The sequence below is a fragment of the Mercenaria mercenaria genome, chromosome 18 (assembly GCF_021730395.1).
Source record: "Mercenaria mercenaria strain notata chromosome 18, MADL_Memer_1, whole genome shotgun sequence".
NCBI classification, from domain to species: Eukaryota; Metazoa; Mollusca; class Bivalvia; order Venerida; family Veneridae; genus Mercenaria; species Mercenaria mercenaria.
This window is the reverse complement of record NC_069378.1, coordinates 42,388,770-42,413,496: the sequence shown is the minus strand read 5'-3', so window position 1 is coordinate 42,413,496 and position 24,727 is coordinate 42,388,770. Positions and strand designations below refer to the sequence as shown.

Genomic DNA, 24,727 nt, shown 5'->3' with positions numbered 1-24,727 from the left:
TTAACCATATAAGTCCCCATGATTATGAGAGCTTTATTCTCGTTATGGGTTGCAATGAGCTTTCTGTTTTGCCTTGCGCCAAATCAACGGTATCCGCGTCTTGCATAGCCGTGTGGCGGCCGTAAAAAGTCCCCCGTACTTTATTTAGGTCCTTTGGGAATAGGGAGTCCACTCAATGTTTATTGGTAATAGATTTCCACTTAAACCGGTGCTAGGGGGCGTGAGAGGTGTTGCAATTTCCACTGCCTCTCATGAGCAGACTCAGTCAAACCAAGTCTGCTATTGTTTTGCTTGATTGCATTCTATGCTTCCAAAGGATCTCCTTACAGATTTGATTTGCATTGACAGGTTACAGATTTAAATCCAACTTAACAATTATGTGTTGTATAACATTCAATACAGCATAGTTTGGTTCGGTTACGTTTAGGGAATAAAAGAGATTGGTATTTTTATAGGCATACATATTCAACTCCTCCCGTTACATAGCTGAAATACCGTTGGAAAACGGCAATATTCTCTCTCATAAGGACATCAGTAATATGAATATGTTTCAAAGTCAAAACGGTTATTTCTACTGTTCATATGTTGAGAAATCTATAGTTGTTTAATCTAAAATACTTCCAACACTTCAAAAACGTAAGAGTCTAGTAAAATGTTTGTTTTAATTATTTCAATGAACTGTATTTCTATATAATTTATTAATATATTTAAGAGTGTTTTCATGGAAATAATCGCACGAAATCGTGTCTTTGCAATATGTTCATCCACTTTAATCAAATCCTTCACATAAATATTTCACTGTTAAACAGAAACTATCTGTACATGAAAACATTAAATCTTCCATACCACACTGAAAGTGTGGTGTTTTTACCGCGAAATAAAATGTCTCTTTTCATACATCATTTATCATTTAAACTGAAGTAAAATTTTGTTTAGTTAATTGTTTTGTTTTATAATTTATTCGGGCAATTATAATGAAAAAATATTACGACGTTACAATAAAATGACACTTTCAGATCCGTATATTTCTTTTTGTTCGCAACCTATACAAATGCAGAGTAAAAGAAATCACTTTCAAGATATCAGCAAGAGTTTAAAGCTATTGTAAATGTTCAAAATTAGTTATTTGGTATTTTGTGATGTATATATTTCGTAAGTGTAAGAAATATTTTAACATACTTGTTAAAAGAGAAACGAATATTCTTTTACTTAGTTTTTGTCCAGTGTTTCTTACCAAATGTATTTATTTTACTCAAAAGACAATATAGAAAAACAGGTCACGCCGCGAAGAACATCATGACGTCAAAATAAATACTTTAGAAGAATCTTTTAATATTTCGATATTGTGTTCGTATATTATATTTCTTGGTGAAATATATGTCCATGCCCATGTATACCTTTACTGAAAGATTTAACTCGCTCGGCTAGCTCCGTAGATAGAACACTTGAAATATTATAAATATAGAGGTCGCAATTTCGAACAAGCACATCCCAAGATGCATTGAACAAAACAAACGTAATCATGTGGTTTGACAGTGATGTCACGTGACGATGGTGGTCACGTGACACCACCTTCCGATTGACTCGCGGGAATCAGCCTGCACTTTTTATATTCCTTTATTGTGTTCGTACCGTAAATTCAGATGTATTTTGTATTTAAAAGGTCTCTGTTATACTTCCCGAGGAAGACAAGATATTAAATCAAACCTCAGAAAGGTAACTATCTACGTTGATAAAGAAGGTAGTAATCTCGAAGGACAACATGAGCATTATTGATCCGAAATTTGCAGAGAAAAAAGAAAACACTGTTGTTTTTTTTAATGTTAATGTTCTAATCAAATCTTGCAGTGATATGTAACTGCAAAATTTTATAACGTAAATAAAATCGCTGCGCATTTAGTTTTGAACGGCTTTCCCCGATTTTCGTTGCTGCAAATGAATCACACGGACTGAAATAGCCAAACCGTTTCAGCAAGGTTTTTATCGTCAGAATGATATATTCCTGCTTCCTTTAAGTAACTGAAAATTAATGTCTTCGTGTCATGATCTATTTCTTGTACAATATACAATATATATGAAGATTGCCTTCATTCATTGTTTTGGAACAAAGGCTCAGATATTTTAAATTATCTTGCCTCCTACAAGTTTCTTGCATTTCTATTGGTCAATAGACGTCACGTGGATACAGGATATATTCCATATCCTGCTAGTATATTTCAGATATGAATTTTGATTAAAACAAAATGGCTGCCACACTTCTGGCATAATTGAATCAAGTCAGATTATTTAATAGCTCCAGCGATAGTATCGTTTCAGAGAGTAAATTTAGTGTTTTCTTGCCGATTTCATTCTACTTAAGTTGAGGCTCATGAAGTTTGACAAACATTAGCCGTAAAAGCGGAATAACTCTGTATGGCCTGGTATGCATCTTGTTTTGGAAGTTAAACAGTTAAATCACCGTGAAATAAAGGAATTGACAGTATTTGTTACTCAGCTGTTTGTTGTAGGATCATTTAATCTATGTGCAAGATAAATGAATTAACAGGAAACGGGATGAAAGCCGAAGTATCAAGACATTTATGACGTGATCCGGTAACTTTCGAAGGGATGGAACAAGAAGTTTTTTAGTGTTTCTGATCTAAACCAGTTCATAACCTGTGTAAATGAGCTTTTGTGTTTTGTGATTTAACCAAAACACAGGTCATTGTGCATTTTATGGCTGGTGTAAATCAACTATAAACAAAACGTGATGACCAAACAAATGATTGTAGGATTCCAGTCTGCACAGTAAATAGCTTTGTTAATTTACAAAATTTGTTAATTATAGCATGTAAGTAAAGTAAAGTAAAGGGTAGTCGGCAAGATAAAATCGTTACACTGCTTGTTGGTGACATAATACGGGATATACACTGTCTCGCTTCGCTCTCGCCTGATATGGATTTTCTCGACAGCGTATATCCCGTATCCTGTCACCAACAAGCAGTGTAATTAATATTACAGCACAGTCATATAGACGAAATTAAATCTATTTATATTGTACATAAACATTGCTGTTTTCTGTTATATTTTGATGTTTACTACCATTCAAAAGAGACTGTTGAGCTGATATGTTATTGTAGCATTTTAACACTAGCGCTTGTTCAAATGAAATGTGTCTTATATTATGGAACAGTGTTTACGTCTGATACACAAACGTCTTGCTGACGACAAACTCTTACAATTTACAACATTCCGTTTGAGATTTTCACATGTCAAATTGCATCTTTAACTTTTGTACCAAATATCACTGCCGTTGTTTAAAGTTACCACCAAGGAATATAAATAAATCTAAATTCCAAGAACATGTTACCAAAAACAAGTAAATTGATATTAATTTTATGTTTACACAATGATTCAATTTTCATAACAATTTGTTGCTTCCCATTCGTTATTCAGGACTTTAACTGTAATCTGTTTATAACTTTGCCTTGATGGAAAGCATTTATTTTGCAAATAGTAGAAAATGCTTATTATAAAATTATGGCTATCACATGAATTCCACGAGTAAAAATGTATTGAACACTGTTATATCGACTGATTTTGATATCCAAACCACATCTGCATGGCATTTATAACCCTGAAAAACAGTGGTATGAAAATGTATTTACATTTATTCTGAGACTTTCAAAATCCTTTAACAGCATAATATAAAATATTGATCAGTTTATTCCCTATTCTTAGTGAGAGATACATAAACAAAAACAAATTAAATCAATGAAAATGTTGATAAAACATATATATCATATAGATACTTACAATTGTGAAAAATAAAAAATATGAGTAATTTTGTTTAAACTGGTATACTTATTATGATTTGTTTGTCAGGTTTGGTCTGGTTTAACGTCGCACCAACACAACCATAGGTCATATGACGGCATTCTAGTTTTGATAGTAGAGGAAGACCCTAGGTGCCAATCCGTGAATTTTTTCATCAAGGGCGGAGACCTAGGTAGAACCACCGACCTTCCGTTAGTCAGCTGGACGGCTTCCTCACGTGAAGAATTAAACAGCCTGAGTGAGGCTCGATCCTATATCTCACCAGTGATTTGAAAGCAGCGGCCTTAACCACTCGGCCAGGGAGGCCGCATTCTTATTATGATGTACAATAGTCTATGAAATAAACATTCTAAAATGACACTTCATTGGATTTGATTTAACAAACACATTTCATAATAAATTATGTATGAGGAACCTTAAACCATATCTAAAGTATTTCATGATTTCTCTACCTTAAATCAGTTGCTGTCGCGCTTTTTAACTCAAATATATATTTTTACTAAAATTCAAAACGGGGGATTCGGTCGATTAGTAAAGACACGGGTTGTAGGTTGTGCTTCCCGCTTAGAATATAGCCATATCTTTATTAGTACTACATAGCAACTCATACTTCTAACTACTACTCATTTGGTTCCATCTGGATGTAAAGTTAGAGAAATCAAAGATGGTCGCCAAGATGGCTGCCAAAACGTGACATTAATTTCTTTCCATTTCAATTGTTGAGTTCAAAAAGAGATATGAGTGAATTATGCAGCTAACTTGCGGAAATTCGATGGTTCTATCCAGTTCCCCGCGATGATGTTCAGACGGTGTGCACGGGGAGGAGTAAGGGGGGTCCTCTACCATTAAGCACTATTACTAATTGATGTCGGTGTGACAAGAAACTCAACAAAAAAATAATTTACATTTTTGTCGAGCTTGTAACACTTTTTGTTAAAGAAGATTTTATGTAAAGATTTTTTGATCCCGAATTATACAGTTCTTGCTGTAAAAGACTGTAATCTTTTGCGACGTATCTGAATTATGACTTCGACTGAATGAAGATTATCTTAATTGAGGAATATCATACATGTTACTAACAGTGTGAACCTCAAAATCATTTGATACTAGATCATGTTACTATACATGTATAAAGCATAGTCAGTATACTTCCGGATATTTAAATGAAACTAACCTTTCCCTGTGGAAATATAGCCTTGAATGAAACTCGGTATAAATCCCAATCTGGCGTGCCCTGAAGTATAAAATAAAATCTGTAAAAAGATCATTTGGAAGCATAGAAGAATAACAGCAGACTCGGTTTGATTGAGTCTGTTCACGGAGCATAAAGTATGAGGACAATTTGATATGTTTATTTGTACATATTTAATGGAAATTGCTTGTATTGCAATTTAGTTCTAACGTTTTCTTTTCCGATGAATCTTTCGCGCTAAATAACTCACATTCGTCTGTTTTGGGGTTTTTTTTTTTGTTTTGTTTGTTTTTCTTTTTTAGAGATTACGATATTACTGAACGAGACAATCGCCTCGATATATTTCCTCTTGTATGTTTGATATGTCTTTAAACGTTTTTGCCCCTCTGCTTTTAATATTTTATTATTTTTTATTTTCAGCAGTTGAGTGAACTTAAGGAATGTAAACAAATACATACGTACGAAAGGGCAAACGTTGAACTATGAGAACTGAATGACTAAATTCGTTTCAGAAATGTTTTATTTTCAACAAAGTCTATCTATACTCCTTTTACAGCCTTTAAGATAAACTTAAGCCGAAATATTAAAAATGTACATATAAGATCAAATCGTTCTTTTAATACAGCCAAAGAATTTAAAAATATGGTTCTACATTTAGTATCATCCTCGACAAATTATTCTTACAAGAATTTCAAAAACAAATCTTACTTCCATCCATTTAAAGGCTGTCACGGGTTTGTAAAACCTTCCCCCAAGATGCGCAGCGGATTGTATCATTGAAACAACAACCGTACTGTTGTCAAGTGGCAAGGCCTTCCATCCATTAAGGTCGAATGCAACGTGGAGACACCAACAAAAACAAACCAAACTGGACAGTGCGAGTACTCTTAAGATAGACTGGTGCATCGTTCGTTCGAGTTAACAAAGACAAAATTTATAAACCTTACACCTTCTAAACACAAAGGCGATGCACGGTTTGAAATGAAAACACAAACACTTCCACTTATAGGAGCACACATTGATATAAATTTTCGAAGTCATTTATATAATCTGTATGCCTCTATAATTAATTTTACAGCACAAAACATATGTTATAAATTATATAATAAACACCAAACACCAAACACCAAACTGTCAAATAAAGAGAAATTTGCATTTATATGAACGTTGTCTATTCAAAGGAGGTAGACATGTTGATGTCAAATGCCAAGAAATGTCAACCTCAGCAAGTTGTTAAAATATATTACTTTAGTTTTCTTAAATAAGCGAATAGATTTCTTTGAAAAATAATTTCATTGTATGGCATTTTTATTACATAAAACTGGTAGGTCAAGAATACGGTAAAATGAAAAATATATCAATCTTTTATTCCATTGATTTGATTATCACAAATACTTTTCTGTTACCAAAAGTAGGCATATCAGTTCATACCTTCATGCGCATATTGTCGTGTAACTGTCTAATGTACAGCGGGTGGTTCAATTTTGATAAAAAGGTACGTGACATCACTCTTTTATACAAGGGGTATTCCAAAAATAATGTCATTTGTGTTTTGTTTCGTAGAAATCGTGCCATGTGTACACAAAACCACCTCGTGTCGATAAAATGATCACTGAATCATTGATAAATATCTCGCTCGCTCACACGTTCACTGACCTTGGTACAGTGTATATAGCGTATTCATTACACTTTACACAAAATGGCTGGGAAAAGAGCTGAAAATTTGCTTGAAATTAGGGTCTACATAAAAGGTAGGTCGCTACTCGGCATAAGGCCTGTAGATATTCATCGTTTATGGGGAGGGCCAAATGTCTCACAGGACTATTTGTAGGTGAGTAGCTAAATTTAGGACCGGACAGCAGCAACTCAAAGATGCTGCTCACACAGGTCGTCCTGCAATTTTACGTGGAAAGGTAACATCGAAAAATTCCACTATTTGCTAAAAAGGATGCCGATTCACCGTAAGGCAATTGGCTCGAATGACAAACTTGTTCATGAAATTTTGAAGAAACACCTAAAAGTTAAAAAAATGCAAGATGGCTACCCCATTTGTTAACAGATGAACAAAAGAGGACCCGTGTAACAATGGCAAAAATACTTCTGAACCTGTACCCAAAATACAGCAAAAAGCTTTTTGACAATATAGTTACTGATAATGAGATGTGGTTTTATTATTGTGAACCAAAGCGGAAGTGTTCTAACAGAATTTGGGCCACCAAAAATGCAATGCGAGACGCCCAAGTATTGCCAAACAAATACGAACGGTGATGAAGGTTTTGTATGTAATTTTTGTCACTCATAAGGGTCCAATCATTCAAATTCCGATGACAAAAGGCAGTACGGTTACATGAACATTCAATAAAAAAGTTGTTCTAAGAAAATTGAAGAGCTACTACGAAAGTCGCCGCCCCAAAACAGGACTGAAGTACCTCCGACTTTTGCATGATAATGCACCCGCTCACAAGGCAAGCATTGTGATCGAGTTTTTGGAGTCACAGATGGTAACCGTCCTTCCACACCCTCCGTTTTCATCGGACCTGGCCCCCTGCGAATATTTTCTGTTGTATGAACAACGCATGGATTGATCGGCTCAAAAGGTGTATTCAGGCTGACGGGGAGTATTTTCAAGGGCAGAGTAAGTTAAAATGATCAGAACATTTGCAGTATAAGAGAACCGATGCAAGTGACATTACTTTTGGAACACCCCTCGTAATGCCATTACAATATCTTCTTTTTTTCCTTGCTGTCGTATTCTTAGAAATGATTTGTATTTGTCATATTTCCACATACAAAATACCTTTGTCATGAACGAATTTATATAGAATATTCCGTTTTGATTTACTTTGAAAATAATCATTATCGATATAAACTATTACTAGTTATCAATCAGTAAATTGAGGATAACCTAATATTAGTCGGTGCAATACAGAAATATAACCTAAACTTGTTCTGTGTGTCGCCGTTTGGCTTGCACAGTGTTTTGGGTAATGTTATATGAAAATATATTTGTACGAGTACTTTTTGTTTACTGTTAATATTGTTTTAAGCTAAAAACTCAAAATATAGTTCCATATTGCATAAATTACTGTTACGCAATATCAAATGTGTTTTATCTGGCGTAAAGTGTTTTACTTCACCTAATATGATAATGATAATTCATGTCCCTTCTTGATATTTACGTATGTACAATATGAAAAATATATTGAAAAAAATTGAAAGTGAATGATATAAAATATATTTTACAGTACTCCAGTTGGGACTACATTAAATATATTTCCACTTAAGGTGCCTCAGGCACTGTCACCCATTGCGATAGTAACTAAATAAGAGTAGTTTCGGGAACACAAATAAACAGTGATAAAATTCATATTGAAACAAAGTGTTCCTTAGTTTTAAGCTTCGCCTCGCTATGCACCGTGTATTAACCAGTTAACAGAAACGAAAATAATATCATTTAGTATGGTTTGGACTTACCAGTAGCTGTATCCGATAATATATTGAAAGCGTCTGTTCTGTAAGTTTTTCGGGCATATTCATGTACAACCCAGCAAAAACTGTCATTGAACTAATGAATCAGAACAACAGTATAGTGCCAGGCAGGTAAACAAATAACCCATTTTCTCATTAAGTGCACAGGTCTGCAACAGTCAATTTTCTCCAGCTATCCGATTCCAACTACACTTCCAACAAGCTCTTTACTCTTGCCATGAATTGAAATAAATCCAGCATTTGTTTCCGAAATGTCACAACATTTCTTTCCTAGCTCCACCACTCGTGAAAATACTACTTTTGAAGCTCACTCGATGAAATAAAAATACTTATTCCGCACTAACAGAACCACGAAAATTCGGGGCTAACGAAAGCGAGAAACACGAGAAAAGCGCAATCGTGCATTATGAGGAAAACGTGCGTAAAATGGTCATGGGGATCTACAGTCATTTTATAATCAAACATCAACTGTTATTAAATGCGATAAAGAAAATAAAACCGAATAATTTATGAATATTTTAAATCAATGGTTTATACGTACTTCTTTATTGGTCATGTCTTAAAAACAGTGCTTAAAAACAGTGTTTTAAGTAAGATATAAGCCTCAAACGATCCAGTATGCTAACTCGCTTCGGACAGTCCAGTATTTTACATATTGGATCCTTTTCGTCTTATATCCTATACCTATATACCTGGTTTGTCGCACAATAGGTTTGTAGGTCATGTTGTCTGTCGGTTATATGCGACGCGAAGTAAATACCTTTTCCTGTACATTTATATAATCGGCAATACATCTTTGCAAGGGTGAAGTTCAAGAATTCAATGAACGTCATCAATATGTTCTTTTGCAGAACTACCGCTATTACCAACTGCAAGAATATTCTACTAAATGTCACTATCGTAATTTAGACTTTTGTCTTTGTGCATCATTGAAGGTTCCATGTGCACCGCCATATCATCAGCGGGTGATAGAGACATTATATTATTGTACTTATAACATGTGCAAATGTTGAGTTCTGCTCAACCGGGACTAGAGGGCGTGGACAGTAGCTTGCATTTCCACTACCGTCCATGAACAGTCTCAATCAAACCGAGCCTGCAACATTTTTGTTTATGTCGTGTTAGGCGACCTGTGGTTTTTCACTTTTTCTAATTGTTTTAAAGCTTAATAGCAATTTAAAAACACTTCTGTTACAAAGTGTATCAAAACAGTAGTTATTTATCAAATTCAATGGAAATTTTCCCAAATGTGTTTGATAAAATTATGAACTGTTTTATTATATGCGGTTCTGACCTGCTTATTTGGAGATACTGTGCATATTTGGTGTTCAGTCCTTTGTCAGCTGGATGCTACATTTTCCTCTTTTATCGAATCTAACGAAAGAGATGGATGACAACATGAAAGACCCCTGTTACTGAGCTGCTTTGGTATATTTCTGCTTTCCTGATTATTTTGATTCTTAATTTGTTGTCCTGCTTTCAACAACGGCATGGAGAACAAGCGTAAATGGTTTGTTAAAAGCTTTAAGAAGATCCCTTGAAAGCATAGAAATCAACTAATCAAAATAATGGAAGACTTGGTTTGACTGAGTTTGTTCATGAAAGGTTTAGAAAGGTGAAATACCTCTCAGGCCCTCTAGCACCAGCTTATGCGGAATTCTATTATGATAATATCTAATGAACTCCATAATACTAAAGGGCCAGAGGTTTTTAATATAATTATTTATCCAATCAATTTGTGTTTCACGTAACGTGCCTTCAGTTTCCCTTGCGTGAATAAGACATTCAGCTGTCGGGGGCTTAATTTTATGAATACTGTTCTATAACATTTGAATATGGTGGAGATATAGAGTGTGAGCATTGTTTTAAACACACCAGCGCTGTTTTGCAGGCGTTGCCGGACAACGTTCCTTTATTTTTACCTTTTTGAGCTTGCTGTCTATATGTTTTACTTTGTTCATGTATATATCATGTTCTAAATTATACATGCATTGTTGCAGTGTTACGGTTTAAAGAGGCTGTTTTGTTGGAACGTTGCCTCACCATCAGAGTATATCACACATCGGATCCGTTTAGAAAAACTTTCAGTTGCAGAGAAGAAATAATGAAAGAAAGAAATGAAATGACTGCTTTGTTCCAGTTATGACAACATTGCATTTCAACTTCATTATTTCACGCTTTCTGCTTCATGATTTCACGATTTCCACTTCATGAATTCACGAATTAACGATTTCTGCCTCCTGATTTCACGATTATCACTTCACAAATTCACTATTTCACGAATTCACTATTTCACGATTAAACTTCACGATTTCACGATTTCCACTTAACAAATTCACGATTTCTTGATTTCACGATTTCCACTTTACGAATTCACGATTTCACGATTTCCACTTCACGACTTCACGATTTCACGATTTCAAATTGGAGAATGGAGAGGCATTTATAGATGGGGGAGGCAGGGTGCAGAACATGTTCAAATGTGGGAAAGAAGCAGAATTATAGTCAATGCGGCTAAAAACTAGAGCTATCCTGATTTTTTGTAATTTTGAAAGTTGTTAGGTTATGAATATTATTTAAGTGGGCCTTGAGGTCAAATTATCCTGGCAGCCTTGAACATTTTCACATCTTCTTTGGTTTGTTATTAAACTCTCCAGCATGAAACATGGAAATGCCTAGGATTAGCAATCTGGCGATGAGGGTTCTAATCACGCCCGTGCCAGATATTTCTGGGATGCTTTTCAGTGTAGCCTGGATCCCAAAGGGTACCGATATACTTAATTAATATGTCATGCACTAAAAACACTAAACTTCAGCTGCACAAAATAAGAACTCCACTTCTTCACCAATGTATAATATTTGATTTTATCACAAATTAACATCTCGACACTTTTGAAAAATCAAGTTATTTAATGTCTACAAACAAGACCTTATTGTTAAAGTTTTCTAGGTCAACTCCATGTAATAGGGTCGAAACGAGTACAAATTTTGTACTCGGGTACCCGTTGAAAAATTACCCACGGGTACCCGGGCTAATACTGGAAATACAACATATGTGCCTTATAATCATTGATTGTTATCCTTATTTATATGAGGATATTTAGAGCAGACAGCCATGTTTGGGAGTAGTTTATATTTCCTCCAAATAAACACCATAAAAATGTCAACTTTGATGGCATAAAATTATTCTGTACAGGAGGCAGCAGGATGTAGACCTCGTCCATGTAAATTAATCAGCCATAACAACGGATATATTTTCATATTTGTTATCCAGTTACATTATTTAATATACAATAATAACAAATGTTTACATCGGGTAACAGGTAATGAATATGTACCGGGGTACTGACGGTTTTCTACCCTACCCGCGGGTACCAGGGTACTCGTTTCAGCCCTACATGTAATGATAAAAACTGTAAAATCGTGAAATCGTGAGGTTTAATTGTGAAATCATGAATTCGTGAAGTGGAAATCGTGTAATCGTGAAGTTTAATCGTGAATTCGTGAAGTGGAAATCGTGAAATCAAGAAATCGTGAAGTTTAATCGTGAATTTGTGAAATGGAAATCGTGAAATCAGGAAGCAGAAATCGTGAATTCGTGAAGTGGAAATCGTGAAATCATGAAGCAGAAAACGCGAAATAATGAAGTTGAAATGTCACCACGGGTCTTTCGTAACCTGTCCCTGATGCCCTTCCTTCTGCAGAAAGCCTATGTTAAACTCAGAACGTTTTAACATGTTTAAATACAGGGGTAATAAATAATATTGTGTGTAGATAGCTGTTATCGCGGGGCTGAAGGCAAATTGAGTAAAAACACTCGCAGTGTTGATGTCAAGTTTGAATGAATATAATTAACCAGCAATTTTGAGTAATTAAAACGAATATCATGAATTTAACATTTGTATTAAGTTAAAACATATGTATAACTTCTACTGGCATAATTGTCTTGATCATGCTTAAATCTGATCAAGATAAAATTGCAAACAATACATGTAATTTGCACATGATCTTAAAATTAGATCATACAGACAACTGCTTGTACCGACATTGATTTGTACTAAATTTTCGTCAAATTCCTTTCATTCTCTGTACTTTTTTAAAGCAGATATCGGTAACTTATATCCCCTTATTGTATGTTATATTTCTTTTAACTTTTGAAAATAATCATATTTCAAATTCAACACCATAAGAATAGTAGAATATAATTAATATCAAGAGGTAGAAGCGATGTGTAAAAATGCACTTTTAAAATAAATTAAATATATTTTTCTCTGAGAAAGTGTAAATATATACATTTGAAATATCACATTGGCTTGTTTCATGACATGATATCCGATTTTATAAGCAATTTTACGGATTTTTTCAGACATTGTTCAGCAGTATCATTTTCGTAATGGGTCATTTCCGGATCCAGTCGCGGTCCCCAGAAGAGATAAATAATATTATGTTTGTCCTAGACCAAGGAATAATTTTGTATATGTGGCTTTATTTCTTAACTACTTTCGAGCGGGATTACAAATAGCAGTGGACTAAAATCTTAATTACAAGAAAGGATTAAAATAAGAAATAAAGTACTACACGTGAGTTTTGTTACATTTATTTTATACCTACACAATGATTTAATTTTTTGTTTGCCATTCGTCTTTCACGACTTTTACAGTAAACTGTCTATAACTTTGCAACGGTGGAATGCACTTATTTTGCAAAAGTAAAAAAAAATATCTATGACTATTTTTCATTTGGTGCCCTTACGTACACCGCCGTATAAATCCCTGTTTAAAGTTATCGCCATGCATTCTGTATTAAACACTGTTAGGTTGGCTGGATTATGCATCCAAAGCACATCTGCATGACATTCATATCCCTGAAAAAAAAGCAGTGGTATGAGTATTTACTCACAAATTATTCTGAGACTTTCAAAATCGCATAAGAAAGCTATTTTACAGCATTATATAAAATATTGATATGTTTATTGCCTCAATATATATGAGAGATTTATAATTCTAATATGGCTAACAATGCTTCAATCACCACAGCGATGTTATGGTGACGTCACGTCAACGTGATATTTAGCGCCATGTACGCATCAAGAAATAGCGCTTTCAAATTTCATGAAACATTTAACTTTATAACATGTTTTAAACGAAATGTCACATTGCACACATGTTTTGATTAATTTATACACATACTAAATTAGTTATTCACTTTGCTGAATAATTCGCAATAATTTTCGCTCGAAATGAATTCTGCCGCAAGACGTATTACCGTTTCCGGTCCTGGCGTGTTTTAACAAATACCTACTATTGGCGCCATGCTTGCGCGAAGAAACAGTTCCATCGTATTTGATATAAATTTTACAATAAAGAACATATTAGAATCGAAATAATTTATAGCAAAACAGTGCTTTATCACTATTTATACACTCGGGCGGCTATACGTCGTCCGAAATAATTTCACTCGGGCTGCGCCCTCGTGAAATTATTACGCCCGACGCATAACCGCCCACCGTGTATAAATAGAGATAAAGAACTGTTTTGCTATAAATTATTTCTTAAATCAAGAAACGTCAAATCAATACAAATGTTAATAAAACATATAGAACAATCGTTCAAAATTAAAAATACGAGTTTTGATGTTTGATGTTCTAAAATGCAACTTTATTGGAGTTGATGTAACAAACACACTTCATAATAAAATCTGTATGAGGCACCTTATACCATAATAAAAGTTTTCAATGATTTCTCGCTTTCAAATCAGATTCTTTCGCGCTTTTTAACTCATATATCTTTTCTTAAAATTTCAACAGGGGATGCTTCGATTAGTTACGGCTTGTGTTGAAGGTATGACTTCTCGCTAAGAATATAGACATATCTAGATATATTTTTATTACTACTGCCAATCAGCTCAACAAATTACTTGCATATTTCGAGGGGTAACTGGTCTATCTGTTGCAATAATAACTTTTATATACCAAAACGTTCGTCAGGTTCTGTAGTTTCTAGAACTGCTGTTCATTTGGTTCCATCTGGATGCAAATTTAGAGAAATCCAAGATGGCCACCATGATGGCTGCCAAAACATAAAATGTTAGTGGATATAGACATTTATTATTTTCCCTTCCAGTAATTTAGTTCACAAAGGCATATGAATGAATATGCAGTTAACTTGCAGAATGTCGATTGTTTCGTTCGGTTACCCGCGATGATGCCCATACGGTGCGCATTAAACATGTCGGTGTGACAAAAAAAAAATTAGATCTAAGTTATTTACATAATTTAGTTTAGGTCGTACTACTTTCTGTTAAAGTAGATTATATAAATTTTAATGATCCTGAATTATACAGTTCTTTCTTTAAAAGACTGAAATCTTTTGTAACGTGTCTAGATATTGACTTTGGCCGAATGAAGTAGCTGTAACTTCATTTTTAGTAATACTATACATGTTAGTGTGAACCTCAGAATCATTTGATACTAGATCAAGTTACTATACAGGTATAAAGCATGAACAATCCTTCCGAATATTTAAACGAAACTTACTTTTTCCTGTGGAAATATAGCTTTGAATGACACTCGGTATAAATCCCAAACTGTCGTATCCTGAAGTATAAATTATGAAGACTTTTTGGTATGTAAACCGCGCCATGAGAAAACCAACATAGTGGGTTTGCTACCAGCATGGATCCAGACCAGCCTGCGTATCCGCGCAGTCTGGTCAGGATCTATGCAAGCCTATAGTAATTAGAGAAACTGTTAGCGAACAGCATGGATCCTGACCAGACTGTGCGGATGCGCAGGCTGGTCTGAATCCATGCTGGTCGCAAAGCCGCTATGTTGGTTTTCCCATGGCACGACTCATGTTTGTTTCTACATATTCAATGCAAATTGCCTGTATTGCAATTAAGTGTATCGTTTTCTTTTCCGATGAATCCTTCGCGATAAATAACTTACATTCACCTATTGTTTTCTCCAAGACATTTGCGCACGGTATTGCTGAGCATAACGTAACATTCAAACTTGAAACAATTCTTGCCAATACGTCTAGATAAAAAACATCGCCTCGATATATTTCCACTTGTTTGCTAAATATGTCTGTATGAAATGTCCCTCTCATTTTACTATTTTCTTATTTTTATTCCCAGCAAGCACTTGATTCAACTTAAAAAGTGTAAATAAACATAAACATACAAGGTACATTTGAAATATGTAACAACTAAATTCGTTAATGAAAAATATCATTACCAACAATATCTATCCATGCTCTTTTTATAGCCTTTGAAGATGAACTTAAGCCGAACGATTAAAATGAATTAAGTACTAATAAAAGTTAAACCAACTCTTTAAAGAATGAAACAGATCTGGTACTACTTCAATACCATCCCCGACAGCTTATTCTTACTTGAATTGAAAACAAACTTACTTTGATCCATTCAAAGGCAGTCACAGGTTCTTTCAATGTTCCCCCAATGTGATCAGCGGCTTGTATCATTGAATCAACAACCTTTTTGTTGTCAAGTCGCACTGCCTTCCATCCATTAAGGTCGAAGACGACGTGAATACACGCACAAATACAAACGAAACCGGATAGAATGCTAACACTTAAAACAGAATGGTGCATCTTTGATTCGATTCAAGAAAGTCAAAAGTCCTTATAAAGTTAGTAAACTTTCCACTTTCATTACATAGAGACGGAGCACGGATTGAAAAGAAAACACAAACACACCAGCTTATAGGTCAGCTAAATGTTAAATACAGAGAAATTTGCATTTTATATGAATGCTGTCTATTCAAAGGAGGAGGAGAGACTGATATAAAATGTCAACCCCCATCAGGTTGTAAATAAGCGCATAGTTTTCTATGAAATAATGTTTACTTGAGTGACATTATGTTTTACAAATAACATAAGTAGGTACATTTGTAGTTAAAGCAAATGATTAAAACAAAATATATCAGTATTTTATACCATTTATTTACTCATCACATATGCTTTTCTGTGACTTAATATTGGCAAATCAGTTTATATGTTGTAAACGAAAAAGGAAAATGCAGAAAAATAGTTTAAGATAACCTGTTTGACCAGATGATTTTTATTTTCTAACAACAACTATATTTTTTCAGAAAGATGATAAATGTCTATATGGTACATTGGTCGTCCGATCAAAAATATACCTGTTATGTTTAAATCTGCCCTGCTATCAGATTCCAACATAATAAAAATGCAAGTTAGTATTGAAAGGTGTCGTAGGAAAGTTATGTTATTAACTAATGTACATGTAGCTCTAAATCTTGCCTGGTGTGTAAAATTCTTTCATATTAGGAAACATTTCAGCTGACTTACAGAAGGTCGGTGGTTCTGCCAAGGTGCCCGCCTTTGGCTGAAACAGTATCCTAAGATGAACCCGGGGTTTTCCCAAGCACTAACGTACCTAAGATTGTGTCGGCGTAGCTTTCCCGTACTTGGATTCAGAGTTGCTATATTTTTTGGTCCTTTGGTATCATTGTACAAATAAATGTTTCGCTTCACACATAATATATACCTTTGCGCATTTACGTCGCGTTTAGTTAAGACTAGTTGTTAATTAACAGACGTTACGAATTCCTTATTCCATTTTAAACATTAGAAAATTAAGGTCGAAAGCAAAGGGTCTGTTTACTTTCTAAAAAGCAAATCCGTTTATGCACATTATTAACATTATTAAATAAAACAATTTTACAATGACTTTTAAATGTACCATAGTACATGTGCATAAATGTTAAAATTATTGTAAAGACGATTATGTAATTCAGCATGGAATATGAGTGTTTTTGAATGTACACTCATATCTTATATAAGTGTTTTTGAATGTACACTCATATCTTTTTAACTTTAAACCTGTCTATCAAATCAATTTTCAACGACTTTAAGCATTTAATGTAAAATTCAGACTTAATGTAAGACTAAATCGAATTACTGCACTAATGTAAAGCATAGATAAATATTATGAATATCAAAAAAAAAAAAAGAATTTACATTTCCCCTTTGAAATCTGCCTAGAACATGAAAAGATGATCATAATTCTACAAATTTTGCTTACATATTAAGAAGGTGTAACGCCTATGACTTATTTATTTCGCAATTTTTATCCTTTTCATCACATAACCATTGCAAACAGATATTTTTATTAATGAAATGTAATGTAGGTATTGAAATTAAAATTCCCGAAGTTTTTTTATTTGTTTACAATTTTCTTTGTATCAAAGACTTTATCTCTTTCCTAAGTCTCGTAAAAATATTATATCGCTAACAACGTTTAAGGGTCAAAGTCTGGGTTAACTAAGTAAAATAAATGAGTATGAATCAAATAAATCACTGAAAAGTACTTTAATGAAGAACCTGAAGGTTTGTAAGCTACTTGCAGATCATTTATAGCGACTTTTCGAACTGCAAGATTGAATACAATGTTAAACGCTTTCTTGTTTGTTTTTTTAGATACTTACCAAGTGCATTGTATATCTGTATTAGTCGCAATGTTTTTGCTATAATATGTTTGTCATTCTGTAAAAATTAATATGAAAAAGGCAAAGCCTCTAAGCGAGCGTAGCTTAAACGACAATATATACGGACATAAATAAAACCCATACTTCTTTGCCCAAGCTTGACTTTGTAAAATTCCGCCTATAGTTTAAGTTCAATGTTATTTTTCCCCATACGGAACTGGGCCTACGTAAGAGTAGAATTTACGTACATTTTAAATATGGAAACAATGTCCAAAATATTACTTTTTAAGAATAAATGTAATGAATGTTTAATGTTTAGTTGTTTTTAAAATATCTACTGTCACACTGTGCATAATTAGAGAACATAATACAAAAGAAGTGTAAGAAAAACGTAAAAAAATCAATGTTGCATACATGTAACTAAACTAAATGTTCAACAAAGAAACATAAACGTTTCATACAAAGAACATGCAATTATCGTGTAATTTAATTACCTTCTGATCATTTTTCCTTCTCAGCTGGCACAAGAATCATGAATATAGACAGTCGATCAACTTCAAAGTTATTTATTGGAAGATAATTATGCAGATTTAAATTTTTTATAAATAAATTGTGTTTGTATTGACCATTGTAAATACTGTTAAAAATTTGTCAGTGTAACAGCTACATATGGCACAGACTGCAATGCCAGTAATAATTGAAATGCATGCATGCAGATTATTAGTGTAATCATACAGAGTAAGTCTGAACTTGACACATATATATATATATATATGTCACACCCAAATGAACTAATTACGGTATGATTGATCTTAGGAAAATAAGTCTGAACTTGCGACAGAAATCAGATTAAACTTGATATAGATATTGGTAGTGACATTCACGTAACAAACCAATGAACTAAACAAGTATATAATCATAGAAAGTAAGTGTCAACATGACACTTATAATACTGGTAGCGACTCTCACATCACCCACCAATGAAATGTTAGTATAATCATACAAAGTAAGTCTGAACTTGATATAAAATAAGTCTGAACTTGACATAAAATAAGTCTCAACTTGACATAAATTACGTCTGAACTTGATATAGATATTGGTAGCGACTGTCACGTCACCCATCAATGAACTATACAATTATATAATTATAGAAAGTAATCCTCAGCTTAACACATAATGTTGGTAGCGACTTTCACAGCACCCACCAATGGAGTATTAGTGTAATCATACAAAGTAAGTCTGAACTTTACATAAAATAAGCCTAAACTTGACATAAATTATGTTTGAACTTGATATAGATATTGGTAGCGACTATCACATCACCCACCAATGAACTATACAAGTAGGTAATTATAGAAAGTAAGTCTCAGCTGACACTTATAATATTGGTAGCGACTTTCACGTCATCCACCAATGAATATGCAATATGATTATAGAAAGTAAGTCTGAACTTGATATAGGCAAGGTACGGCTTTCACGTCGCCCACCAGTGAACTATACAAGTATGTAATTATAGAAGTAGTCTCAGCCTGACACTTATAATATTGGTAGCGACTTTCACGTCACCCACCAATGAATTATATACAAATATATGATTATAGAAAGTAAGTCTGAACTTGATATAGGCAAAGTAGCCACTTTCACGTCACCCACCAATGAACTATACAAGTATGTAATTATAGAAGTAAGTCTCAGCCCGACACTTATAATATTGGTAGCGACTTCATGTCACCCACCAATGAATTATACAAGTTATAATTATAGAAAGTAAGTCTGAACTTGATATAGATAAAGGTAGCGACTTTCACGTCACCCCCAAATGAACTATACAAGTATATAATTACAGAAAGTAAATCTGAACTTGATACAGACATTAAGGTAGCGACTTTCACGTCACTTACCAATGAACTATACAAGTACATATAATTATAGAAAGTAAGTCTAAACTAGACAATTATAAGGACATAGAGCACATGTTTGTCTGAAAACTAGAAACTGTGCGTTGGAGTTTCCATACTATAGATACAAGTAGTTAAGAATACAGTCACTCAAATTTGAAGCCCATATCAACAAGGTCTTTGGCAATTGATGTTATTAAGTGAAAATACCACCTCTTTCTCAGTTCTTCATTTGCAGGCCTCCTAGCAGGCCTGAACAAAAATAAAGGTTTTTATAAAGGCTCCAATCTATGGAAATAAAGGCCTTTTAGTGTAAAATATTAAAAAATAAAGAGTAAATAAAGGCTATTTTTGTCAGAATTCTCGTTGAAAACACATAATATATATAGGTATTTACTACATGTATGTGGTCTAGTGAACACAACAGCATTCTGAAAAACTCTAGATGAAAGATACACAAGCAGTATCCTAATAACAACACTTAAAAGGGGAAGAAATACAGTAGTATAACCATTACTGCTTTAAACTGGCACGGCAAGCAGTCTGAACAAAAATATAGGTTTTAAGTGAAAATTACAGGCTATTTGGCCGTTTTAAAGGTTTTTTCAGAAGATTTAAAGGTTTTAAAGGTTTGCTATGAAATTAAAGGTTTTTAAAGGTTTTAAAGGTTTCACTAGGAGGCCTGCATTTGGATGGACACCGTCATAAAAATCACGATAAATGAATTTTTCAGTACGGACTTTCTTTTGATTGTTATGACCCCTCCTTTTTATAGTTATTTTGGTTACATCTCTGTCCCAAGAAACTGTTCTAAGGTTTGACTGATTGTTTAATTCCAAAATAAACAGATTGGCATAATTGACATCATTTTCAAGGTAATTTGGTGAAGGCCAATTAATGAGTACTTGTAACTGCTGCATTAGACGTTTCTTGAGACATTGAATTCATTGTATTTTGCTATTGAAACAGTGGAATGGTCACAAATTTACATGGCAAGCCGCAACCTAAAAGGAAACTTTTAATTCTAGACAATCCTTGTTTTAAGAAGTCAACATCTGTATCATTGTCATATACCAGTTCTGTGCCATTTGCAGTTGTCAACTTTTTAGTGACATCACAAATGCCAATTGCTATGCACACAAAACAATAGATAGACAAATTAGTCTGACACAAAAAGTTTTCAATTTTTCTAGTGCCAGCTCCAGGAAAGGCCATAATATCAATATCTGGGCACTTTAAATCAGTTTCAGCTCTTAACCAGTTCTTAAACCAGTTTCCCCTGGAGTCGGTTATTACAAGAACCTTTTTCATTCTGCCTGTGAAAGAAAGACAAACAATCCATGTTGACTAAATAGTACTGATTTGTTTTAGGAACAATTTTTACTGAAGCTTTAAAATGAAACTATTAATATAGAACTTGTAGGGATAATGACACCTGTGCTAACAGTTTCTCCAATTCCAATAGGCTTTAAAAGCGAACAGCATGGAGCCTGACCAGACTGCGCAGATGCGCAGGCTGGTCTGGATCCATGCTGGTCGCACACCCACTATGTTGGTTTTCCCATGGCACGGCTCAATTACTGAGTGATTACTGCAAAAGTTACTCAAACAGAAAACATGCATGAATAAAGGGTAAGCGATTACTTCAGCGCCCACCCTGATATAAAAGTTTTAAGCATAAAATGGAGTTATTAATGCACTATGAAAATTTGATGGAAATTAGTTTTGCGACTGCTTGTAAAATAGTAAGTAGTAACAATAGTTTTGCAACAAGCCTTCCAAGTCTAGTTATCAGACAATAAAACTGTGTAGGGTAGCAATTACCGCACTGCCCACCCTGATATGTAAATACTGTATGTGAAATGAAGCCAAAATCTCAATTACAAATAATACTGTCTGAAAAGCTAGAGTTCTAACATGATACAAATAACACTGACAGGTCACTGTGACTGAAAAATAAAGTCTGTGAAAGGTAGCGATTACCACACCGCCCACCCTGTGAGACAAGTTGAAAAGCATTACGGAGTGATTACTGCACTATGAGTAATTGGTGCAAAACTTTTGTGATTTCATGTTCTTAAATAAATGACAATAATTTTGCACCAAGACCTTTAAGTGTAGTGACTGAAAAATGGAACTACATGTGTAGGGTAGCGACTACCACACCGCCCACCCTGTAAGAAATGTTGTGATTTGTAAGTCAGGTTAGCGATTGTCACATCACACACCATGACTGTTGGTACTTAAAACATTATTTATTTTTCAGTGGGACAGTCAGTCAAGTTAATAAAAAGAAACAATAATTTTGTACCAAGACCTTGAAGTGTAGTCAATAAAAAACGGAAATGTGTAGGGTAGTGATTAACACATCGCCCACCCTGTAAGAAATGTTGTGATTTGTAGTTCAGATTAACAATTGTCATATCACACATGACTGCTGGTAATTGAAAAATTATTTATTCTTCTGTGGGACAGCCAGTAAAGTTTAGGTGATCAAGGATGGAGTTGAAAGCATCTGGGGTCATATATGATACATATTTTTTTTCTGTATCTTGACATAAAGCGGTAATTCTTTTAATTTCAGATGTTCTGGCTTGAACTCTTTTTGTCCGGACCACATGGCATATTCTGTCTTCATTTACAAGCACTGAAGGATGCCACGCAAAGTCTGGCACAGTTGTTTCATTTCCTGCAGACTTTGCTCTTGAAAGAGCTACAAAAAGTGCTCCAGGATTTCTAGACTCAAACTGCCTTGGTGAAGGATTAATAATAATGTGACGATGATTTTCGCCATCACCAACTGTCATGCCCTGGCATTTGTGAATAGTGGTTGCCCATCCAAGTCGCAGTGGTATCTGTTTGCGTTTGCAGGTTCTGCAAACACAGTCAATTCTTCTTTCCACTGGCATAATAGGAATGACTTTTGGATGACCAGTAATAAATGCAGGGCCAGAGTAATTATTGAACTGAACCATTACTGCAGTTGGTAATGTGTCTGATGATGGTTTTTTATCTTCAGGATACAAAATGTCAACAACTATACCAATTGCACCATTAAACAGTCCATATTTAACACACAAATTAACTGTCAGCATAACTGCTGCACATTTACACAGTAAATTACAGGGGGAAAGACCTCCTGCTTTATCACCGCAGATGTTTTGGCATGTTGACCTTTGTTAATGGCCGTTACTTTTGCGATTGGATACTTTTATTCAAGAATTTTTTGTTTATTATGAGACCAAACTTCTGCATGTGTTGGGAATACATGCAAAGAATTTTCTGAAAATCTGTGCATAATTTCATTACCATATTTATGACTTAGATTTCTCCACTGTAAATTTTTTAGCCATTTTGCCTGATGTGTTGAAATTTTGTACTCTCTATTGAAGATAAAACATCCCTCAGTGCTTTTTCATCTTCATTCTGCTAACAATGGTTTTAAGACAAACAGCAGATGTAAATTCTTGCCATACCAGAACACCATGTAGTGCAGATGTCAGTTTGCTGTTACAGTCATAAACTGGAGAATCTAACACTGGAGGAGTTGGACATCATCTCCAAAAAAGACTACAACTGGAGTCCTCCCCAAGACTGTTGACAGTTGGAACCATTGTTTACACCATAGCGACAGTTGTATTCCATCCATCCCAGTGTTGATGCTCCAATCAATGACCGTTCATCAACAATAATGCGCGTAAACTGTTACAGTTTGACTGAAGTTCTTCACCAGCTGAACCTTGAGGTGGTGACCGTTCTTTAGACTTATTAAATGTTGGGACTTTAAAGAAACTGTGTACTGTGACAACCATCATTATGTGAGCACTGTTTCCTGTTGGGCAAACAACTTGAACACATGAGTTATCATTGAATATTAGCCTAGTGGCTTTTAACTATGCACTTGATTAAAAAAGACTTTCCAGAGCCAGCTGTACCAGTAACTATCATTCTCAGTGGCTGAAAATAGTTGTGCCATTGGAGAATTCAAGTAACTTTGTTAGAATAATGTTAAAAGCAAACTTCTGATCTGTATTCATTTTAATTAAATCAACATCTGGAATTTTAAGTGAATCTTCATTAGAATGTAATGATGTTTCAATAGTCTTTAACCGGGCTTTGCCCTTGTCTGAAGGATATTGTAGGGATTCAGCACTCCAGTTGTAACTGTCACCACCATCATCAAATTCAAAGTCAGAATCTGGACATGTCAAAGTCAGCATTTGGTTTGACTATGTCCATCCAGTCAGGTTGCTGGATGAAAAAATATAATCATCCTGATCCTCATCAATTTCACCTAAACTGTTTTTTTGTTTTACCCGTTCTATGTCAGCTTTAACGAAATTGGACACTCATTGGAGGCAAGAAAGGGGTCATTTTTTCACACCATGTTGTATTTTCATTTTTGATGTCCGATAAATGCCGCCAGTTGGGCCAGTGTAAAATAAGCATTGAACGGCAATAGTCTTCTTTTTAAAGGCCAGTCTGGCTGGGTACAACATGCTGTGAAAACTGGGACTCTACCCCCTTGCACACAAAGTTGTACAAAGATGAGCAGTCATCAGATTTACGTTTAAATACTGGTCAATTGCGTTATTTCGTGTTACTGCGAACCATCTCTTTCCAGTAGTCTTACTCCAGATAAACTCACAGTTTTAAACTGGTGACTCAACCTGTACAGGGGTAGTCTGGATAACTCAAATAGGCTTCCACAGCAGAAATGTCACGTTTGACTGTACTTATTAGTACTTTATTACACATTGATTTAGCAGTGGCACCACTACTTTCATCTGCACAATTAACTAAATCATTGAAAAGATCAGATATTGCACCAGTAGGCTGTTTGCCTTTACAGGCATAACC

At 34.4% G+C, this 24,727-nt stretch overlaps 1 protein-coding gene across 1 annotated transcript; it reads right to left on the bottom strand.

Annotated features, from left to right (window-relative positions):
- Positions 1 to 13,078: 13,078 nt before the first annotated feature.
- LOC123539135 (insoluble matrix shell protein 2-like) lies at positions 13,079 to 16,274 on the bottom strand. Its single transcript, XM_045323626.2, has 3 exons — positions 15,913 to 16,274; positions 15,033 to 15,092; positions 13,079 to 13,361 (listed from the first exon to the last, which is right to left on the bottom strand). Exons 1-3 carry the CDS (start codon positions 16,108 to 16,110, stop codon positions 13,233 to 13,235), a joined length of 387 nt encoding a protein of 128 aa, XP_045179561.2. The 5' UTR covers positions 16,111 to 16,274; the 3' UTR covers positions 13,079 to 13,232.
- Positions 16,275 to 24,727: the final 8,453 nt, after the last annotated feature.